At 40.1% G+C, this 14754-nt stretch overlaps 1 protein-coding gene across 1 annotated transcript in view; it reads left to right on the forward strand.

Annotated features, from left to right (window-relative positions):
* CALCR (calcitonin receptor) overlaps positions 1-14754 on the forward strand; it is a 161675-nt gene that overhangs the window by 40511 nt on the left and 106410 nt on the right. Inside the window, exon 3 of the mRNA XM_065398458.1 lies at positions 9788-9875. Coding sequence (XP_065254530.1) covers positions 9788-9875 — 88 coding nt within the window. The remainder of the gene's footprint in view (positions 1-9787; positions 9876-14754) is intronic.

A 14754-nucleotide genomic window follows, 5' to 3' on the forward strand; every position in this document is an offset into this window, starting at 1 on the left:
TGGAAGTCCAGTTCACAAGTCTGCAGATCCTGATTTTTGTCTCATTCATGGATTTATCAATGTAAGCTCTTTTTGTGCCAGGATCTACATGTAAGTGCTGGACTCTAGAAAGCTAGGATCAGTGCAGAAAAGAAACAGACAACGTAGTATAGACTGTGTCATTGTTTTTTCTTTACTATTTGCTGTTTGTTTTCCTGTATTGGGACAGTCAGTTTGTAATATTTTTTAATAGTAACTAGTAGCACATAAGTGTTGGCCTCTAGCTGCTGCTACTTTGAAACTCTGCAATATGTTTTGTTTATATGGTTTCAGAATCAATATAGTAATGAGATTACATTTCTGCTGTTTAGATGAATACTCAAATACTATGTGCTTAGTTAAATATAATAAAATTTAAATCACAACCACTCTGAAACATTTTACTGTCACAACTCTTTATTTTTGTGTACTGTCAGTGACAGCTTTGAGTTCTTTTTCTTCATTAGACATTCAGGGAATTATTTTAGCACGTATTCCAGAAAAAGAAAGTGAAAGAGCAGCGTGGCTGATTATAATTATTGCTCACAACAATAATTGTGTCTTGCCTATATTAAGATCTGTTTGGTTAAATGTAAACCTATCCCTTGCAAACAAAATTACACAAACTGACACTAGAACATCAGTGAGGTTTGTAACTTCTACCGTATTTGTCAACTCTGTCGTATTTGAAGTCATGGTCCTGAGTTTGCATCAAAAGTCTCTCTGCCTCATTCTTTTTCAACAAGTTTTCTCCCCCTGGAAATATTATAAGGGTTTACATATCAATCATGTCACCTTGTCTTTGTATATTTGTTATACTGTAGGTTACAGAGCTGTTTATAGTTAAATGGCCAAATCCCATTTACTTTTCCCAACTGAGAAGTCCCTTTGGGCCATATTCTGGTTTTGGGTGAAATCCTGGTTCCAATAAATCAATGGGAGTTTTGCTATTGACTTTTATGGGGCTAGGATTTCACCCCCCATTTATATCTGGGTAAATATGGAGTAATTCCATTGACCTCAATGGAAATAATCTATATTTACTCTGATATAAATGAAATCAGAACCTGGCCCACTAACTTCAGAAGAACTACTTGCCTTGAGCCCACACAACAGTAGTTATTTGTGTTGTATTTGTACATTTAATTATGTAATTCATCTATCTTTATTCCACTTTGTTTGCATGCACTATGCATACTCTTTAGCGGAATGCTCAATAAAACACACAGAAGTAAAGACTGGGTTTTTTTAAATTCTGTTTTTATTGTTGGGGAACATCCATGTATTTGACCTTGGGAAAAGCATATTTTCACATTTCTCTGTATTCTTCTTTACCTCTCTGGCTACTGACCACCATCCCAAGAGTTCTTCAGTCAGGATAACAAAACACCTTGTATTCTACAGGTCTTCTGCTAATGAGCTTGATCTTGTGAGGTTCTGAGCTCCTTCAACTCCCATTAGTGCTCAGCACTTTGCAGGATTTATCTCAATTCTGTTCAAGAAACTGACTGATGATGGAGTGGATTGCTAGTGGTGGGCCAGAAGGTGGCGCTGGAACTCTCCCTCTTTCCTCTGAAGCCTATTTTAGACTGAGGGAAATCTTTTGGGTCATGGTCCATCCATTGAGATAGCCACATGAGATGATAAATGAAAAATATTGAGTTTTCAGTATATAGTGCATTCTTTATTCGCTTGCTTGTTGATATGATAGATTTACACCTTTCCAAACATCAGTAATCTTCTAAGAGATTTTCTGTGACTTTTCTGCTTGGTGTGTTATACTGATATGATATAGTGTGTTACAAATGTCACTTATGACAAGCTCTGAGTGTGGGAGCAACCTTCACCTGTTACTGCTCAGAATTTGATATCCTGTTGGACAGCTTTGGTGGGGAGACGGGGGAACTGGAGAGAAGAGGAATATTGTGGCTCTCCTGCTTCTGCAGTTTAAGCTCAGTTAATTGTTCTGAAATATTCTATCACATAGTTTCATTTATTATCTATTTCTTAAGCTAACTAGTAAGGGGGGGGAATCAAACTGTTATTGGTCAAATCTTATAAGTGTAAGGGTCCCCTTTCTATCTTATTGATGGGGTTTCCCCACTGAGATCACCTCAAGTTTCCCATCCCAACTGCAATGGACCTTGCAGCAGTCCCCACTGGACATGGATCCTCTAAGCATATCACTGCTGCTCTTTCAGTTGGCTAAAGGTTCAATGACTATGTTCACTGCTTGACTTACATGCATATACCTAAAGTTGAGCACATGGTTAAGTGCTCTGCTGACGAAGGATTGACTTAAGCATATGCTGAAGCTGAGTATTTATTAAAGTGCTTTGCTGACCTGGAGCCTATGCACAGGATCTGAGTTTATACTCCTTAATGTGGCATTATTGTTAGGTCCAGCACGAAATACACAATGGAGCCATTTTAATGTTTTCAAAAGGCTTTCTGCCCTGTTCTGCTGTCAGGGAACAAACCCAGCTTCTTGAGGGAGGGAATGATTTTGGTCAATTAAAGGAGCAACACTGATGGGCTCCAGAGAGCCAAAGGGAAATGATTCTAGGAACCACAGTCTGAATACAGCATATGCAGGGGAACCATGCAATGGGGGAGGGATCAGATAGCTCCAGGAGAGAGGAGGAATCTGCTGAGTGCCTCTCAGAGGTGCACCTCAGATCTCCTTCCCCACCCCAAGTTTTTCTAGAGCTCACCAAGGAGACTTTTCTCCATGGCACAGAATGGGTACACAAGCTCCCTGAGCTACTTCCTGGTACATTGGCCTTCCTCCATAGAATGGAATCATGCTGCTTCCCAGGATGCAGAATCTTTTGTGGCTTTTTCTTGAGCTCGAGGATAATGAAAGATTTGTCCTTGACATTGTTAGCAAAGTACAATATAACTGTGCTGTCCCAGTATGTTTCACAGTGTCTTCTAAGTCAGATGTTACATCTGTAATTCATTTCACTCACATTGTGGTATGAGGATGTCTCTGTTAAGCAATTTCACTGCCCATCATTTTATCATAACAATTTTTAAAAGGTTTATTGTTAACAATGAAAGCTTACCATCCCAGCAAGGTGAAGGGGCTGTTTACACTTCCCTTTGAAATACTGTTTGAGGCTTTCTGCAGATTCAGCCAAACATTACTGCCTCTGTTTGCGTTCTGGTTACCCTTGGAAAATTTTCTTTAGAATCCTAATGGCTAGAAACATTTTTGATATAAAATGAAAACTTATACTCTGGACAGAATTCTGTGGAAGAGGTGGATTCTGTAGATGATTATGTAGCCATGGAATCACAGAATACACTGGCTTCCCTTGCCCAGGGCTTCCACACACACTCACATTTATTGCACACATTCACACTAGTCAAACCTGTATTTGTACATGCAAATGGACATTTCTGCATATGAATATGGTTCCTTCAGTTGATGCCCACAAAGATTTTTACAGTTGCAGTTTCAGAAGGTAGTTTTGAAATGTTGTCCATTGACACAGAAAAGCACTCATCCATCAACTGGCTTATTAAAACAAGTCTCCTGAACCAAAAACAATAGTGTCTCTTGATTGGTGTAGATGTCAGAAAATGTAATTATCCCAAGAGACCCTTTGGCTTTACTAAAGCCTAGGCATAGTAGAAGAAGAACTGAGTAAACTTGAATAGGGTTCGATGTCTTACAGATGCTTACAATAGCATCCTGCTAAAACTAATGTGTCTGAGACATCCTCAGTACATCTAGCTTCACCAAGATGGGCTGGTGGCTGTCTAGCAGGTACTAATTAAATACAGACACTCCCCGACTTACGCAAGCGTTCCATTCCAGAACGCCTTGCGTAACTCGAATTTTGCGTAAGTCGGAAACGTATACCTGACCATTATGCCAAAACAAACAAACAAACAAAAAAACTATTTCTAACTTACAGAACTTTTTCCGTAAGTGCAGATTTGCGTAAGTCGGGTTTGCATAACCCGGAGGGCATCTGTGCTTCAATCTCACAGCTCACAAGCCTGATTACACTGGTCTACAATTTTTGAGAAGTCGTCTGCTTCAGAGATAAAATGTGCTATTTATTATGTATTTTGATGTGCTGAATTCAAATATGACAATTAAAACAACTGATTGGCTACTGTTTCTAAGATATTTAAGTTTTTACATTTTATGTCTATGTATATTGTGTAGAAAGTAGAGTTTTAATCATAAATTGTAAACCTAGGTTTTTTCATGTGTTTATGGTTGCTTTACATGATAATATTTCACCTGTCCTGTTTATGTAACACTTTAAAAATCAGCAAAAGGGTTATATAAATAAAATGTATTATGAAACAAAAGGCAAAAAACTATTCTGTACATAGTTTAGTCCTATTCAGTGTCTACTCGGCGCTTCTTGGCTTGTCTCTTGTATTCATTAAATGGAGCATCTCTTGTCACTGTCCAGCAATAGTCTTCAAGCATTGATGGGCTCCATTTGCCCTGATAGCGTTTCTCCATTGTTGCAATGTCCTGGTGAAATCGCTCGCCGTGCTCGTCGCTCACTGCTCCGCAGTTCGGTGGAAAAAAATCTAAATGAGAGTGCAAAAAATGCCACTAACTGGAAGGCTTTCCATGCCGTCTTTTCCTTGCCACGCAGTGCATGGTCAAATGCATCATCTCGAAGAAGTTCACGAATCTGAGGACCAACAAAGACACCTTCCTTTATCTTAGCTTCACTTAACCTTGGAAATTTTCCACGGAGGTACTTGAAAGCTGCTTGTGTTTTGTCAATGGCCTTGACAAAGTTCTTCATCAGACCCAGCTTGATGTGTAAGGGTGGTAACAAAATCTTCCTTGATTCAACAAGTGGTGGATGCTGAACACTTTTCCTCCCAGGCTCCAATGACTGTCGGAGTGGCCAATCTTTCTTGATGTAGTGGGAATCTCTTGCACGACTATCCCATTCGCAGAGAAAACAGCAGTACTTTGTGTATCCAGTCTGCAGACCAAGCAAGAGAGCAACAACCTTCAAATCGCCTCAAAGCTGCCACTGATGTTGGTCATAGTTTATGCACCTCAAAAGTTGTTTCATGTTGTCCTAGGTTTCCTTCATATGGACTGCATGACCAACTGGAATTGATGGCAAAACATTGCCATTATGCAGTAAAACAGCTTTAAGACTCGTCTTCGATGAATCAATGAACTGTCTCCACTCATCTGGATCGTGAACGATGTTGAGGGCTGCCATCACACCATCGATGTTGTTGCAGGCTACAAGATCACCTTCCATGAAGAAGAATGGGACAAGATCCTTTTGACGGTCACGGAACATGGAAACCCTAACATCACCTGCCAGGAGATTCCACTGCTGTAGTCTGGAGCCCAACAGCTCTGCCTTACTCGTGGGTAGTTCCAAATCCCTGGCAAGCTCATTCAGTTCACCTTGTGTTATGAGGTGTGGTTCAGAGGAGGAGGATGGGAGAAAATGTGGGTCCTGTGACATTGATGGTTCAGGACCAGAAATTTCATCCACTTCATCTTCCTCGTCTGACTCAAGTGAGAATGATTCTGGTGCATCAGGAACCGGCAGTCCTTCTCCGTGGGGTACTGGGCGTATAGCTGATGGAATGTTTGGATAATGCACAGTCCACTTTTTCTTCTTTGACACACCTTTCCCAACTGGAGGCACCATGCAGAAGTAACAATTGCTGGTATGATCTGTTGGCTCTCTCCAAATCATTGGCACTGCAAAAGGCATAGATTTCCTTTTCCTGTTCAACCACTGGCGAAGATTTGTTGCACAAGTGTTGCAGCATATGGGTGGGGCCCACCTCTTGTCCTGATCTCCAATTTTGCAGCCAAAATAAAGTTGATAGGCTTTCTTAACCATAGTGGTTATACTACGCTTTTGTGATGCAAAAGTCACTTCACCACAAACATAGCAGAAGTTATCTGCACTGTTCACACAAGTACGAGGCATCTCTGCTCACTTTGGCTAAACAGAAATGTGTCCCTTTGCAAAATCAAACACTGACAAATAAGAGAGCACGACACTGTATGATTTCTAGAGCTGATATAGGGCAATTTGTTCAGCAGAGTGATGTAAGCTTCGTTATGATTGCATCATCCATGACTTCTAGGAATAACATGATGCAATTCATATCATGTATGACAGAATACCAGCTTCAGATTGCATCATTCATTGTTTTGCCTAAAAAGCAAGTACTGTCCAAACCCAGTCATAGATTTATTCATAGATCCAGTCAAAGATGTATTTTAGTCATTTCTGGTTTAAATTGAGATCCCTTCCCTTTATAACTCACTTATCCTCCGCCATTCCCAAGTCAAGGGTCGTATATACTGACCCAACAGCATATCTTGAAAACTAGAGCCAATCAACAATTTTAAGCATCATTTTCATTCTCAGTGACCCAGAATTAGTAAAGTTTGACTACATTTATTTCAGAAGCATTTTGGCTGTAGAGCAGTGTTATCCCTTCCTTCTGCCATGCTGGAATTGGAAATATAGTACACAATATTAACTATTTACTTCTAAGCAGTAACCTCTTGATCAGGGGTTCTCAAACTTCATTTCACCGCAACCCCCTTCTGGCAACAAAAATTACTACATGTCCCGGGAGAGGGGACTGAAGCCTGAGCCCTGCCGCCCTGCAGGGTCTCTGCTGCCCCTCAGTGCTTTGGACAGGACAGGATTAGGTTCTTGTAAAGGATTGTGATCTGTCTTATAGCCCCCTCTTCCAGCTGTATCCAGGCTTGCTCTTTCTAAGCCAGCACCCTCCCTGATGGAATTCTGCCTGAAACCTTCTCATGGAGTCCGGGGAAGGTAATTTTCAGCAAGGGCAGTTGTTGAAAGGTTTTTTATTATTATTTCAAGTCTCCTCAATAAAACAAGATCAAAACTTCCCCAAGTCTGTCCCTTCCCCCCATAAGTTCCTCAACCCAAAAGTTCCTGATTCTTACCTCAGAACCTCTGTGATAATAGAACTTCCCACAGCCTCCCTTCTGTCCATTTTGTTTCTGGGAGCCGTTCTTCCCATCAGTAGCTCCAACGTCTGGCAGGCATTGCAGCTCACTCTCTTTCCATTTCTTTCTCCTCTTTTTATGAGGATTAGCCCAACAAGCAGCAGGTCTTTTTCCAGGTGCAGTGTGTGGGACTAATCAGCCAGCCAACTGCTGTCCTCTGACCCCAGAGGAATGGTACCCCTTGTACGTTCATAGCCCTATATTATGTACTTCAGTACTAAACTAGTATTACTACTGATACTCAAAAGAATAAGGTTAAAATGAGAAAGAGAGAGAGGCAATAAATCATGCTTTAATACATTTAGCAGTATCTGAAATTGTACCATTGCCAATGTCAGTGACAGTAAATCCCTCCCCAGTCCCAAGTTCTGTTGTTTTCTTTTCAGGAGTGTAATTAGCTGCCCAGTGCTCCCTTAAAAGTCTACTTAATGTGTATAATCGGTAAAGAGAAAATCACTGGGGAGTAGTAAAATGCCAGCACTAAGGACCCAATACTGCAACATCTTGTGCATCCTTAGCTCCTGTTGAAGTCAATGGGAACTGAGAACATGCAGTACTTTGCAGGAAGCACTTAGCACTTTTAGGATCAGGCATTAAGAGATTTGCAACAAGTAGAGTGTGGATGGAGAAAAATATGGCAGTCTAAAAGCTGAGAACTTTTTTTCCAGTATTTCCAGCATAACCTCAAACTCTCATTCAAATATGAGAATGTATATATTGATTTGGAACATTTCCTGCTTAGTTACCAAGCACATAAAATCTTTAAATCTAAATATTAGTCAAACATACTTCCATAGTGTTTTTAATTAAAGCCTCATTTTGGTACTTTCATAATTAAAAAATGCACTGTAATAATAAGCTTCCTATTCAGGGATTGTAATAAATGTTTAATGGTAAGTTTAGCAATGTGCTGAGTTTGTCCTAATTGAAACTGTCACAATCAATCTAAGCCTTTAAAATAATAGTATCAAAATTATTGGTGGTAGAGATAACACCGGAAGCAAGAACTACAACTGTGATGTATTTCTCCAGATATAGTTAATTAATCTGTAATAGGCTCTGGAGAGAGGCTTGTTTAATCATCTGGCCCATATTTCCTTAATTCTGTTTAATGTCAATATTCTTCATAGCATTACAAAGTCAGTTTTAAAACTATGTATAAAAATTGGATAGCAGCTCCAAATTACTTCTTTTCCGCTTATCTTTAATTTATTTCAGTATTAGTGTGTTAACAGATGTTGTAAGCCTTTCATGTCAGTGTTATAGCATCTTTGTCTGCACATTTTTACATTAAACTATAAGAGGCATTGCATTTCTTATTAGTGAGATTTGTGTATAAATTAGAAGTACCCTCTGGGAACAAAAATGCTACTATTTCATCTCAATGTTCCTTCATCAGGATTAGGATGAAACAACCACAGATTCATCTGCAACATTGGTTATTCCATTGCCAAATGAGAAAAAATTTACTTCAAAAATGTGTCTGGGTACTTAGTTTATAATCCAATCTAATGATTTTCATACTTTGTATGATTATATAAGAATTAGAGACAACTGGAAAGTATAATAACTTTCTTTTCCTCACAGTATTTATTTGCTTCTAATAACAAACTATAAGATTATATGTTTACAAATAAAGGACCAATAGGCATTTCCCTGAGTAAAAACAGAGTAGAAACAGAGCATGGATTTCAGGATTTAGCTGCAAATAAATATTGTATAATTTTTTTCTTTCAATATGTAATCCTGTGAATACTGTGGGCATCTAAAACACACCATTAAAACATTGCTTAGTACTATTCAACAAGACATGATGTGTGGGGATCAAAGAATGCGTGTACATTGATCAAAGAGAACAGTGTGTAATGAGTGATGTTACATTCAACTCTGACTTAAACAAATATTCTGTTACTGTGGTACAGAAAGATTTTGGCAGCTGGAAGGAGGAACACACTTAGTTCAAACATCCTCCCTTGGCTTTCATTGTCTTCCTTAACCTCTTTGCTGTTGGTCCTTTCTAACATTTCATTGATGCACTAATGTCCCCAATACATTCAGTAGTATGGAATGTACTGTACATTCAACCTGGGACATAAGTCAAGAACAGTAAAAAGTTAGTTGCAAAAGCAGGCATGAAAGTCGCATTCTGCATGAGGTCTTGGAATCAATGATGTTTCATGAAGAATTATGAGATTTCAAAATTTGATTTTGTTTTGGATTTGAATGAAACCTGAATATTTCAATATTCTCCACAAAGAAAAGTTAGGGGGGGAATTTGTTTCCGATCAATCAAAACATTTCATTTTGACAAAATCAAAACAATTTTCGATTTGACTTTTTTGTCTTCTATTATAATAGTATAACAAATCTAAAAATTCTAAAATAAAAATAATTTCAAAACAAAAAATTGAAATGTTTCATTCCAAAAATGTCAAAATGAAATGTTCTGACGTTGGCTCAGCTTTTTTCTCCAAACTGCAATGTGCTTTTAATCACATAGTTTTTATAAAAACTAAGGTTTTAAAAGTGCAAAGGATAAAAATGAAATTCTCTCCAGATGGAAATGAAATCTTCAGAGAGACATACATGAAAACAAACAATCCTCCTCAGCGTATTCAGTGCAGTCATAAACATACGTAGACACACATGCAAAACTTTTAACGGGATACCAAATGGGCAGGAAAGTTGTCACAACTGGTCATGGGTAAATAAGGTCTAATATGTTCGTTGTTGTTGTTGTTCAATTCCCAGAAGGGTCAGCAGAAACGTATCACCGAAGAAAGAATCCACAATGGAAAAAACAACTCACAGTTGCTTCTTACTGATTATACTTCTAATCGTAAGTAAAAGAAAAATGAACTGCTTCTGACACCTGACAAATGAAAATGAGTAGAAATGTTCTGAAATCTAATACAACTACACTATTACTGTTGTACACAGAGGACAAGGAATGGGTGTCCAATTGATTAAAAACTTAAAACAAGAATAATAAGCTACTGACAGAAGAAATCTCTCAGAAATATGGTATGCCCTAAGATCAGTATTTCTTGATGATACAGAGAGGAAAGAGTGAGCATAGGGTAGTACACATGCCTTTTCATTTCCACATTTTACTATCTGTGAAATACCCATGAGACAGAAAACTCATAGTTTTGGAACTGTACAATAACATCTGGGTCAGTTGTTATAAATGTAGACACTATATAATGTGTATTTTAACTTTTAAAAGCTACTTCACCTTAGTAAACCTGCATTTAGAAAGACAATTGAGTCTGAAAATTTTCAGTCTAGATGCTAGTTATTCAATTTAAATTATATTTTCAACTATTTCATCTCAATGATATTGTATCACATATCTTGTCCCATTATAGTATATGGAAATGTGACTGAGTTAATGTTACTTCAGAAACTTCAACTTTTGAACGTCCTGATCTGTGTTTCCATAACACAGTTATTTGCATTTAATTATAATATGGTGCACTTGACTATGCATTCTAAACATGCAGTAAGAATGGTGTTGATGTCTGTGCTATAAAGTACCTGTGACACTGATTAAACTCCTTCTCTGGACGTCACTTAAGACTCAAATTATAAATAATTGTCCTGAACTGGAATTAATTTTAGCTAATCAGAGTACGAGGATGCTGAACAGTGATTCAATGAATGTAAGGTCAGCCTGCATTCTGAATGGATACTGCTATTGGAATTAACCGTCCATCTGCCTACATGGCTGCCTCCACTACCGACCCACTCCCCGTCCTCTCACCCTAACCAACTCCTCGTAGCTAGGCGTGGACCTCCTTGTCCCCGAAGAAGGTTTATATGCCCACCCTCCCCAATAAGCAATTTTTTAAAATTAATTTTTAGCTGCCCCTCCCCATCTCCTCTTTCAGTTTCCCCCCTCTAGTCCTTTTAATCTTTTTTCCTAATCTCATCACTCTTCTTCCTCCCCCCCCCCCCCCATCTCTATGCCACTCCCTTCTCCTCTGCTCTAACAGATGACTGAGGACAGGGCCGGCTCCAGGCACCAGCTTCACAAGCAGGTGCTTGGGGCGGCCAAGGGAGAGGGGTGGCATGTGCGGCAATTCGGAGGCGGCAGGTCCCTCACTCCCTCTAGGAGCGAAGGACCTGCCGCCCAACTGCCGCCGCCGATCGCGGCTTCCACCCCCCCCCCCCCCCATTGCCACCGCCGGTCGCTATTGTGATCGCGGCTTTTTTTTTTTTTTTTTTTTGCTTGGGGTGGCAGAAATGCTGGAGCCGGCCCTGACTGAGGAGCACCTATATGAGATTCCCCATCAGCTCCCTTGCATTGCAGCCATGAATTGTGCAGGTAGGACCAGACCATGTGTTAAGCACAGTTTAGAGACATTGCTCAGGGACATGGCCTGATGACAGTTTCCAAAGAACCTCTTCTTCCCTGATCCATCTATGGTGTCATGTCCCTCAGAAGCCCCTCTGGCCCTTGCTTCCTTCAAGAGTTTGAAAGAAGGATTGTGTGTTCCCCCCTGTGGCTGGCCAATTAGAAAGGAGGAAGGAGTCATCTCCCACCCCCTTTTGGAGTGACTTGCAAACTGATGCCAGCAGCGTGTGTACAGGCTGCAGTGTAAGCCATGCCCTCTAAAAGGGGGCACAATGAGGTAGGCTCTCTCACCTGAGCCTTCCCTGTATTCCTGTGCAGGCTCAGCTGCAAAGTGTTCAGTAATCATCAAATGATTCTGTTCCAGGTTAGGGCTACACAGTGAATTTAGATCCAATGAGACCAATATTGTATTTTACACAAATGTCTTTTGATTATTAAAATCCTTGACAAAGGGTCATTAAATCCAAACCTTTCACATAGCTGTTACGCCTCGGTGACTACACTGTACATGGAAGGTCTGAACTGTGTCAAATTCTGAAAAGTTCATGTACTCTTGAAATATTTTTCATTTTAAAAACAAGGAAAACAAATTAATCATGGGTAAAGCAGTGTGACAGAATCAAAAGCAGACTGTAATTGTATATAATTGTGTATACTGATATATTATGGAAAAATTATATAACGGTGACAAATTTCTGCAATTCTGTTAGTGAGACATTTGCCATTTTAATGAGGATACCCTTCATTTGGTACTCTTTCATCACTACAGCCTTCACAATTTTGAATATAATTTATTTATGTCTGGTGGCAGTCAAGCCCTGGCCCCCATCAGGCTTTTGTGAGTCAACCACCTGAGCAACCGCCTCCCTACAATTTCTAAAGCCCATGTCTGGGCATTGGGCCAGCAAGCTGCACATTGACTGCAGAACAAGGGGGTTTTAGGCCCCTTCTGCCAATCGCCCAGTCAACTGCTGTTCCAGGATCTGAGCCAGGTAGGGATTCATCCCTTTGATGGACTGGTTGGTTTGTTCAAGACAAACTCACTTAGCATCTTGTGGGTTTCTGAGTCTGAGAATAAAACTCCTTCATCTGTTCATGGGGGAGGGGGAAGTCAGAAGCCCAAACAGTTCCCCTAGCTGCCTAAAAATATTTTCAACCATGTATTTCTGGTCATCCAGTTATGTCCTATCCTTACGTCCTCTAGGCAGCTCCCCACAGCTGACTGAGCAGGACCCTGGCTTTCTGTTGCTTCGGGGGACAGTACATTTGAAATGCAGATTCTAGCTCCTCCTGGAAAGCCATGAAGCTGGTCTGACCATTCCCCATAAACCAGGGCAGTCAGCGGGTCACCATAGGATATGTCATCATCATTGGAACTGTATGGGCCACATGGGGGATCCAGACTTGACATGGTCCCTAGGGTTCCTGCCTAAGCTCCCCAAATCCTGTCCATGAGGACACTTGTCAGATTGGGGGCCATCTGGATTTAGTTGAGTGGATTTTAGATCCGAGATGCGAGGGACAAACCCTTTTTTTCCTGGCAAGCATCAAGCCCCCGCCCTTGGGGAGGAAGGAGGTAACCCCAGGAATGGACACTGCTCTGAGCAATAAAGCAATACTTTTATATAAGCAGGACAAGTCCTGAATCCATATCAGGGGCAATGGTAAGAGGAGACCCCCTATGGGAAGCTACACATATGCATTGCCCAGCAATAATACAGTGTACCCAGTCCCCCACATCTAAATATATAGATTAATGCTCTTTGACCTGATTAAGAGTTCCAGTAGCCCCAGCCCAAAGTGAAGTAAGACCCAATGCTTTGCTGTAGTCACTGAAGCTACAATGTGCTGTGAACTCATTGAACAGTGAGTTCTGATTCATGTTTCCTGGACCATCCATCCCCATTGTTGATGAGTTGGTCCAGAGTTTCCAACTGAGTCCACCTGTTCTCTGGATCACACCCCTCTACTGTGGTTCCAAGGTCCATCCAGCTGCTCTCTATTTTAGTCCAAAAATCAAACTGCCAATACAGTGGCAGCATCTTTTCCAACCCCTACCCCTGGGGCTAGCTGATTGTCCTAGAGTCACCCGTGTGACCACCTGCCAATCTCCTCTCTTGGTTTTGGAGTGACACCACTTCCACCATAATAAAATTCAAGACATGGACAACCAGCCGCTTGTTTTTGTTTGAGAATGACACTCGTCACCACCAGTGAAATTCCATAGTCTGTTATCCAATCTCCTGCAGCCATCCCACCCCCATAATAGAGGAGGCAGACCCTGCAGGATCTCTAGAAAGCAGTGCCCTCCACCACCTCTAGCCAATCAGAGCTTTCTTGCGTGGCCATATGCCACCTCACATGTAAAATATAGATAACTTTCTAAATTATTTTCTGCTGAGAGGGCTTTTCTAATTTTGCTGGTGCTGTATAGTTCTTAAAGTCCAAAGCAATTTTTACTATTCATTAACTTTATTGAAAAAAGGTAAAATAATCCACTCTTGATTTTAATCATTAATTTAAAATAAAGAGGAATCCGTTGAGCACATATTGTACACAAGGTATAATTTTGCAGATTCCTGAGGAAAGTATAGGACAGAATTCCACTGGCCAACCTATTCAGAAGAAAATAGATCTTCCTGGGCTGCCTCATACATTACATGTGGAAGCTTCTCATAATAAATGCAATAAAGGGTGAATCATCATTTTAAATCTTTTCGCTATTTACTTTTTTCCCCTAAGACCTATCCGGAAGGAGCAGTATCTGATTATCTGTGCTGTTGCCTTTGAAAAAATTGCTTTAAAGTGAATATTTCACCTTGCAGCTACATATTGCCATCCAGCTGTAAGCAACTGGGGCTCAAATGTACAAGTCTTACTCGTACAAGTATCCCCCTTGAAGGCAAATAAATATTTTATAGTTTAGAGTTGGTGAGAGTGTTTCTGCATTTGCTTATTTTCAAACTGTGGTACAAACAAAATGGGTACAGTTTTGTATTAAACAAAAGCCTGCCTGCACCCAAAAAAGTAGATTCTCAAATTAAAGGATGCTCCAGGGTTTTGGCTCAATCTCTACTTTTCAAATTTAAAAATTAAAATAATTAATGTCATTGTGAAGTTGATTGGTCTAAAGCAGCTCCCTATGACAAAAGGCCAAATATAGTCTTCCTTCAAGCCCATGGCTTCCATTGGACTACTCATATAAGTAAGGATTCCCCATGTGAGCCAGGCTTGCAGGACTGCCTTGCAAAAGTAGTATAATAAATATTAATGAAGATAAAAGTTGTTTTTCACTAAAATTACAGTGTCTTTCCATTATGCTACTGGTGGTCTCTTGCTTATTTAAAGACCTGCCAAC

This window comes from Emys orbicularis, chromosome 2 (genome assembly GCF_028017835.1).
Source record: "Emys orbicularis isolate rEmyOrb1 chromosome 2, rEmyOrb1.hap1, whole genome shotgun sequence".
NCBI classification, from domain to species: domain Eukaryota; kingdom Metazoa; phylum Chordata; order Testudines; family Emydidae; genus Emys; species Emys orbicularis.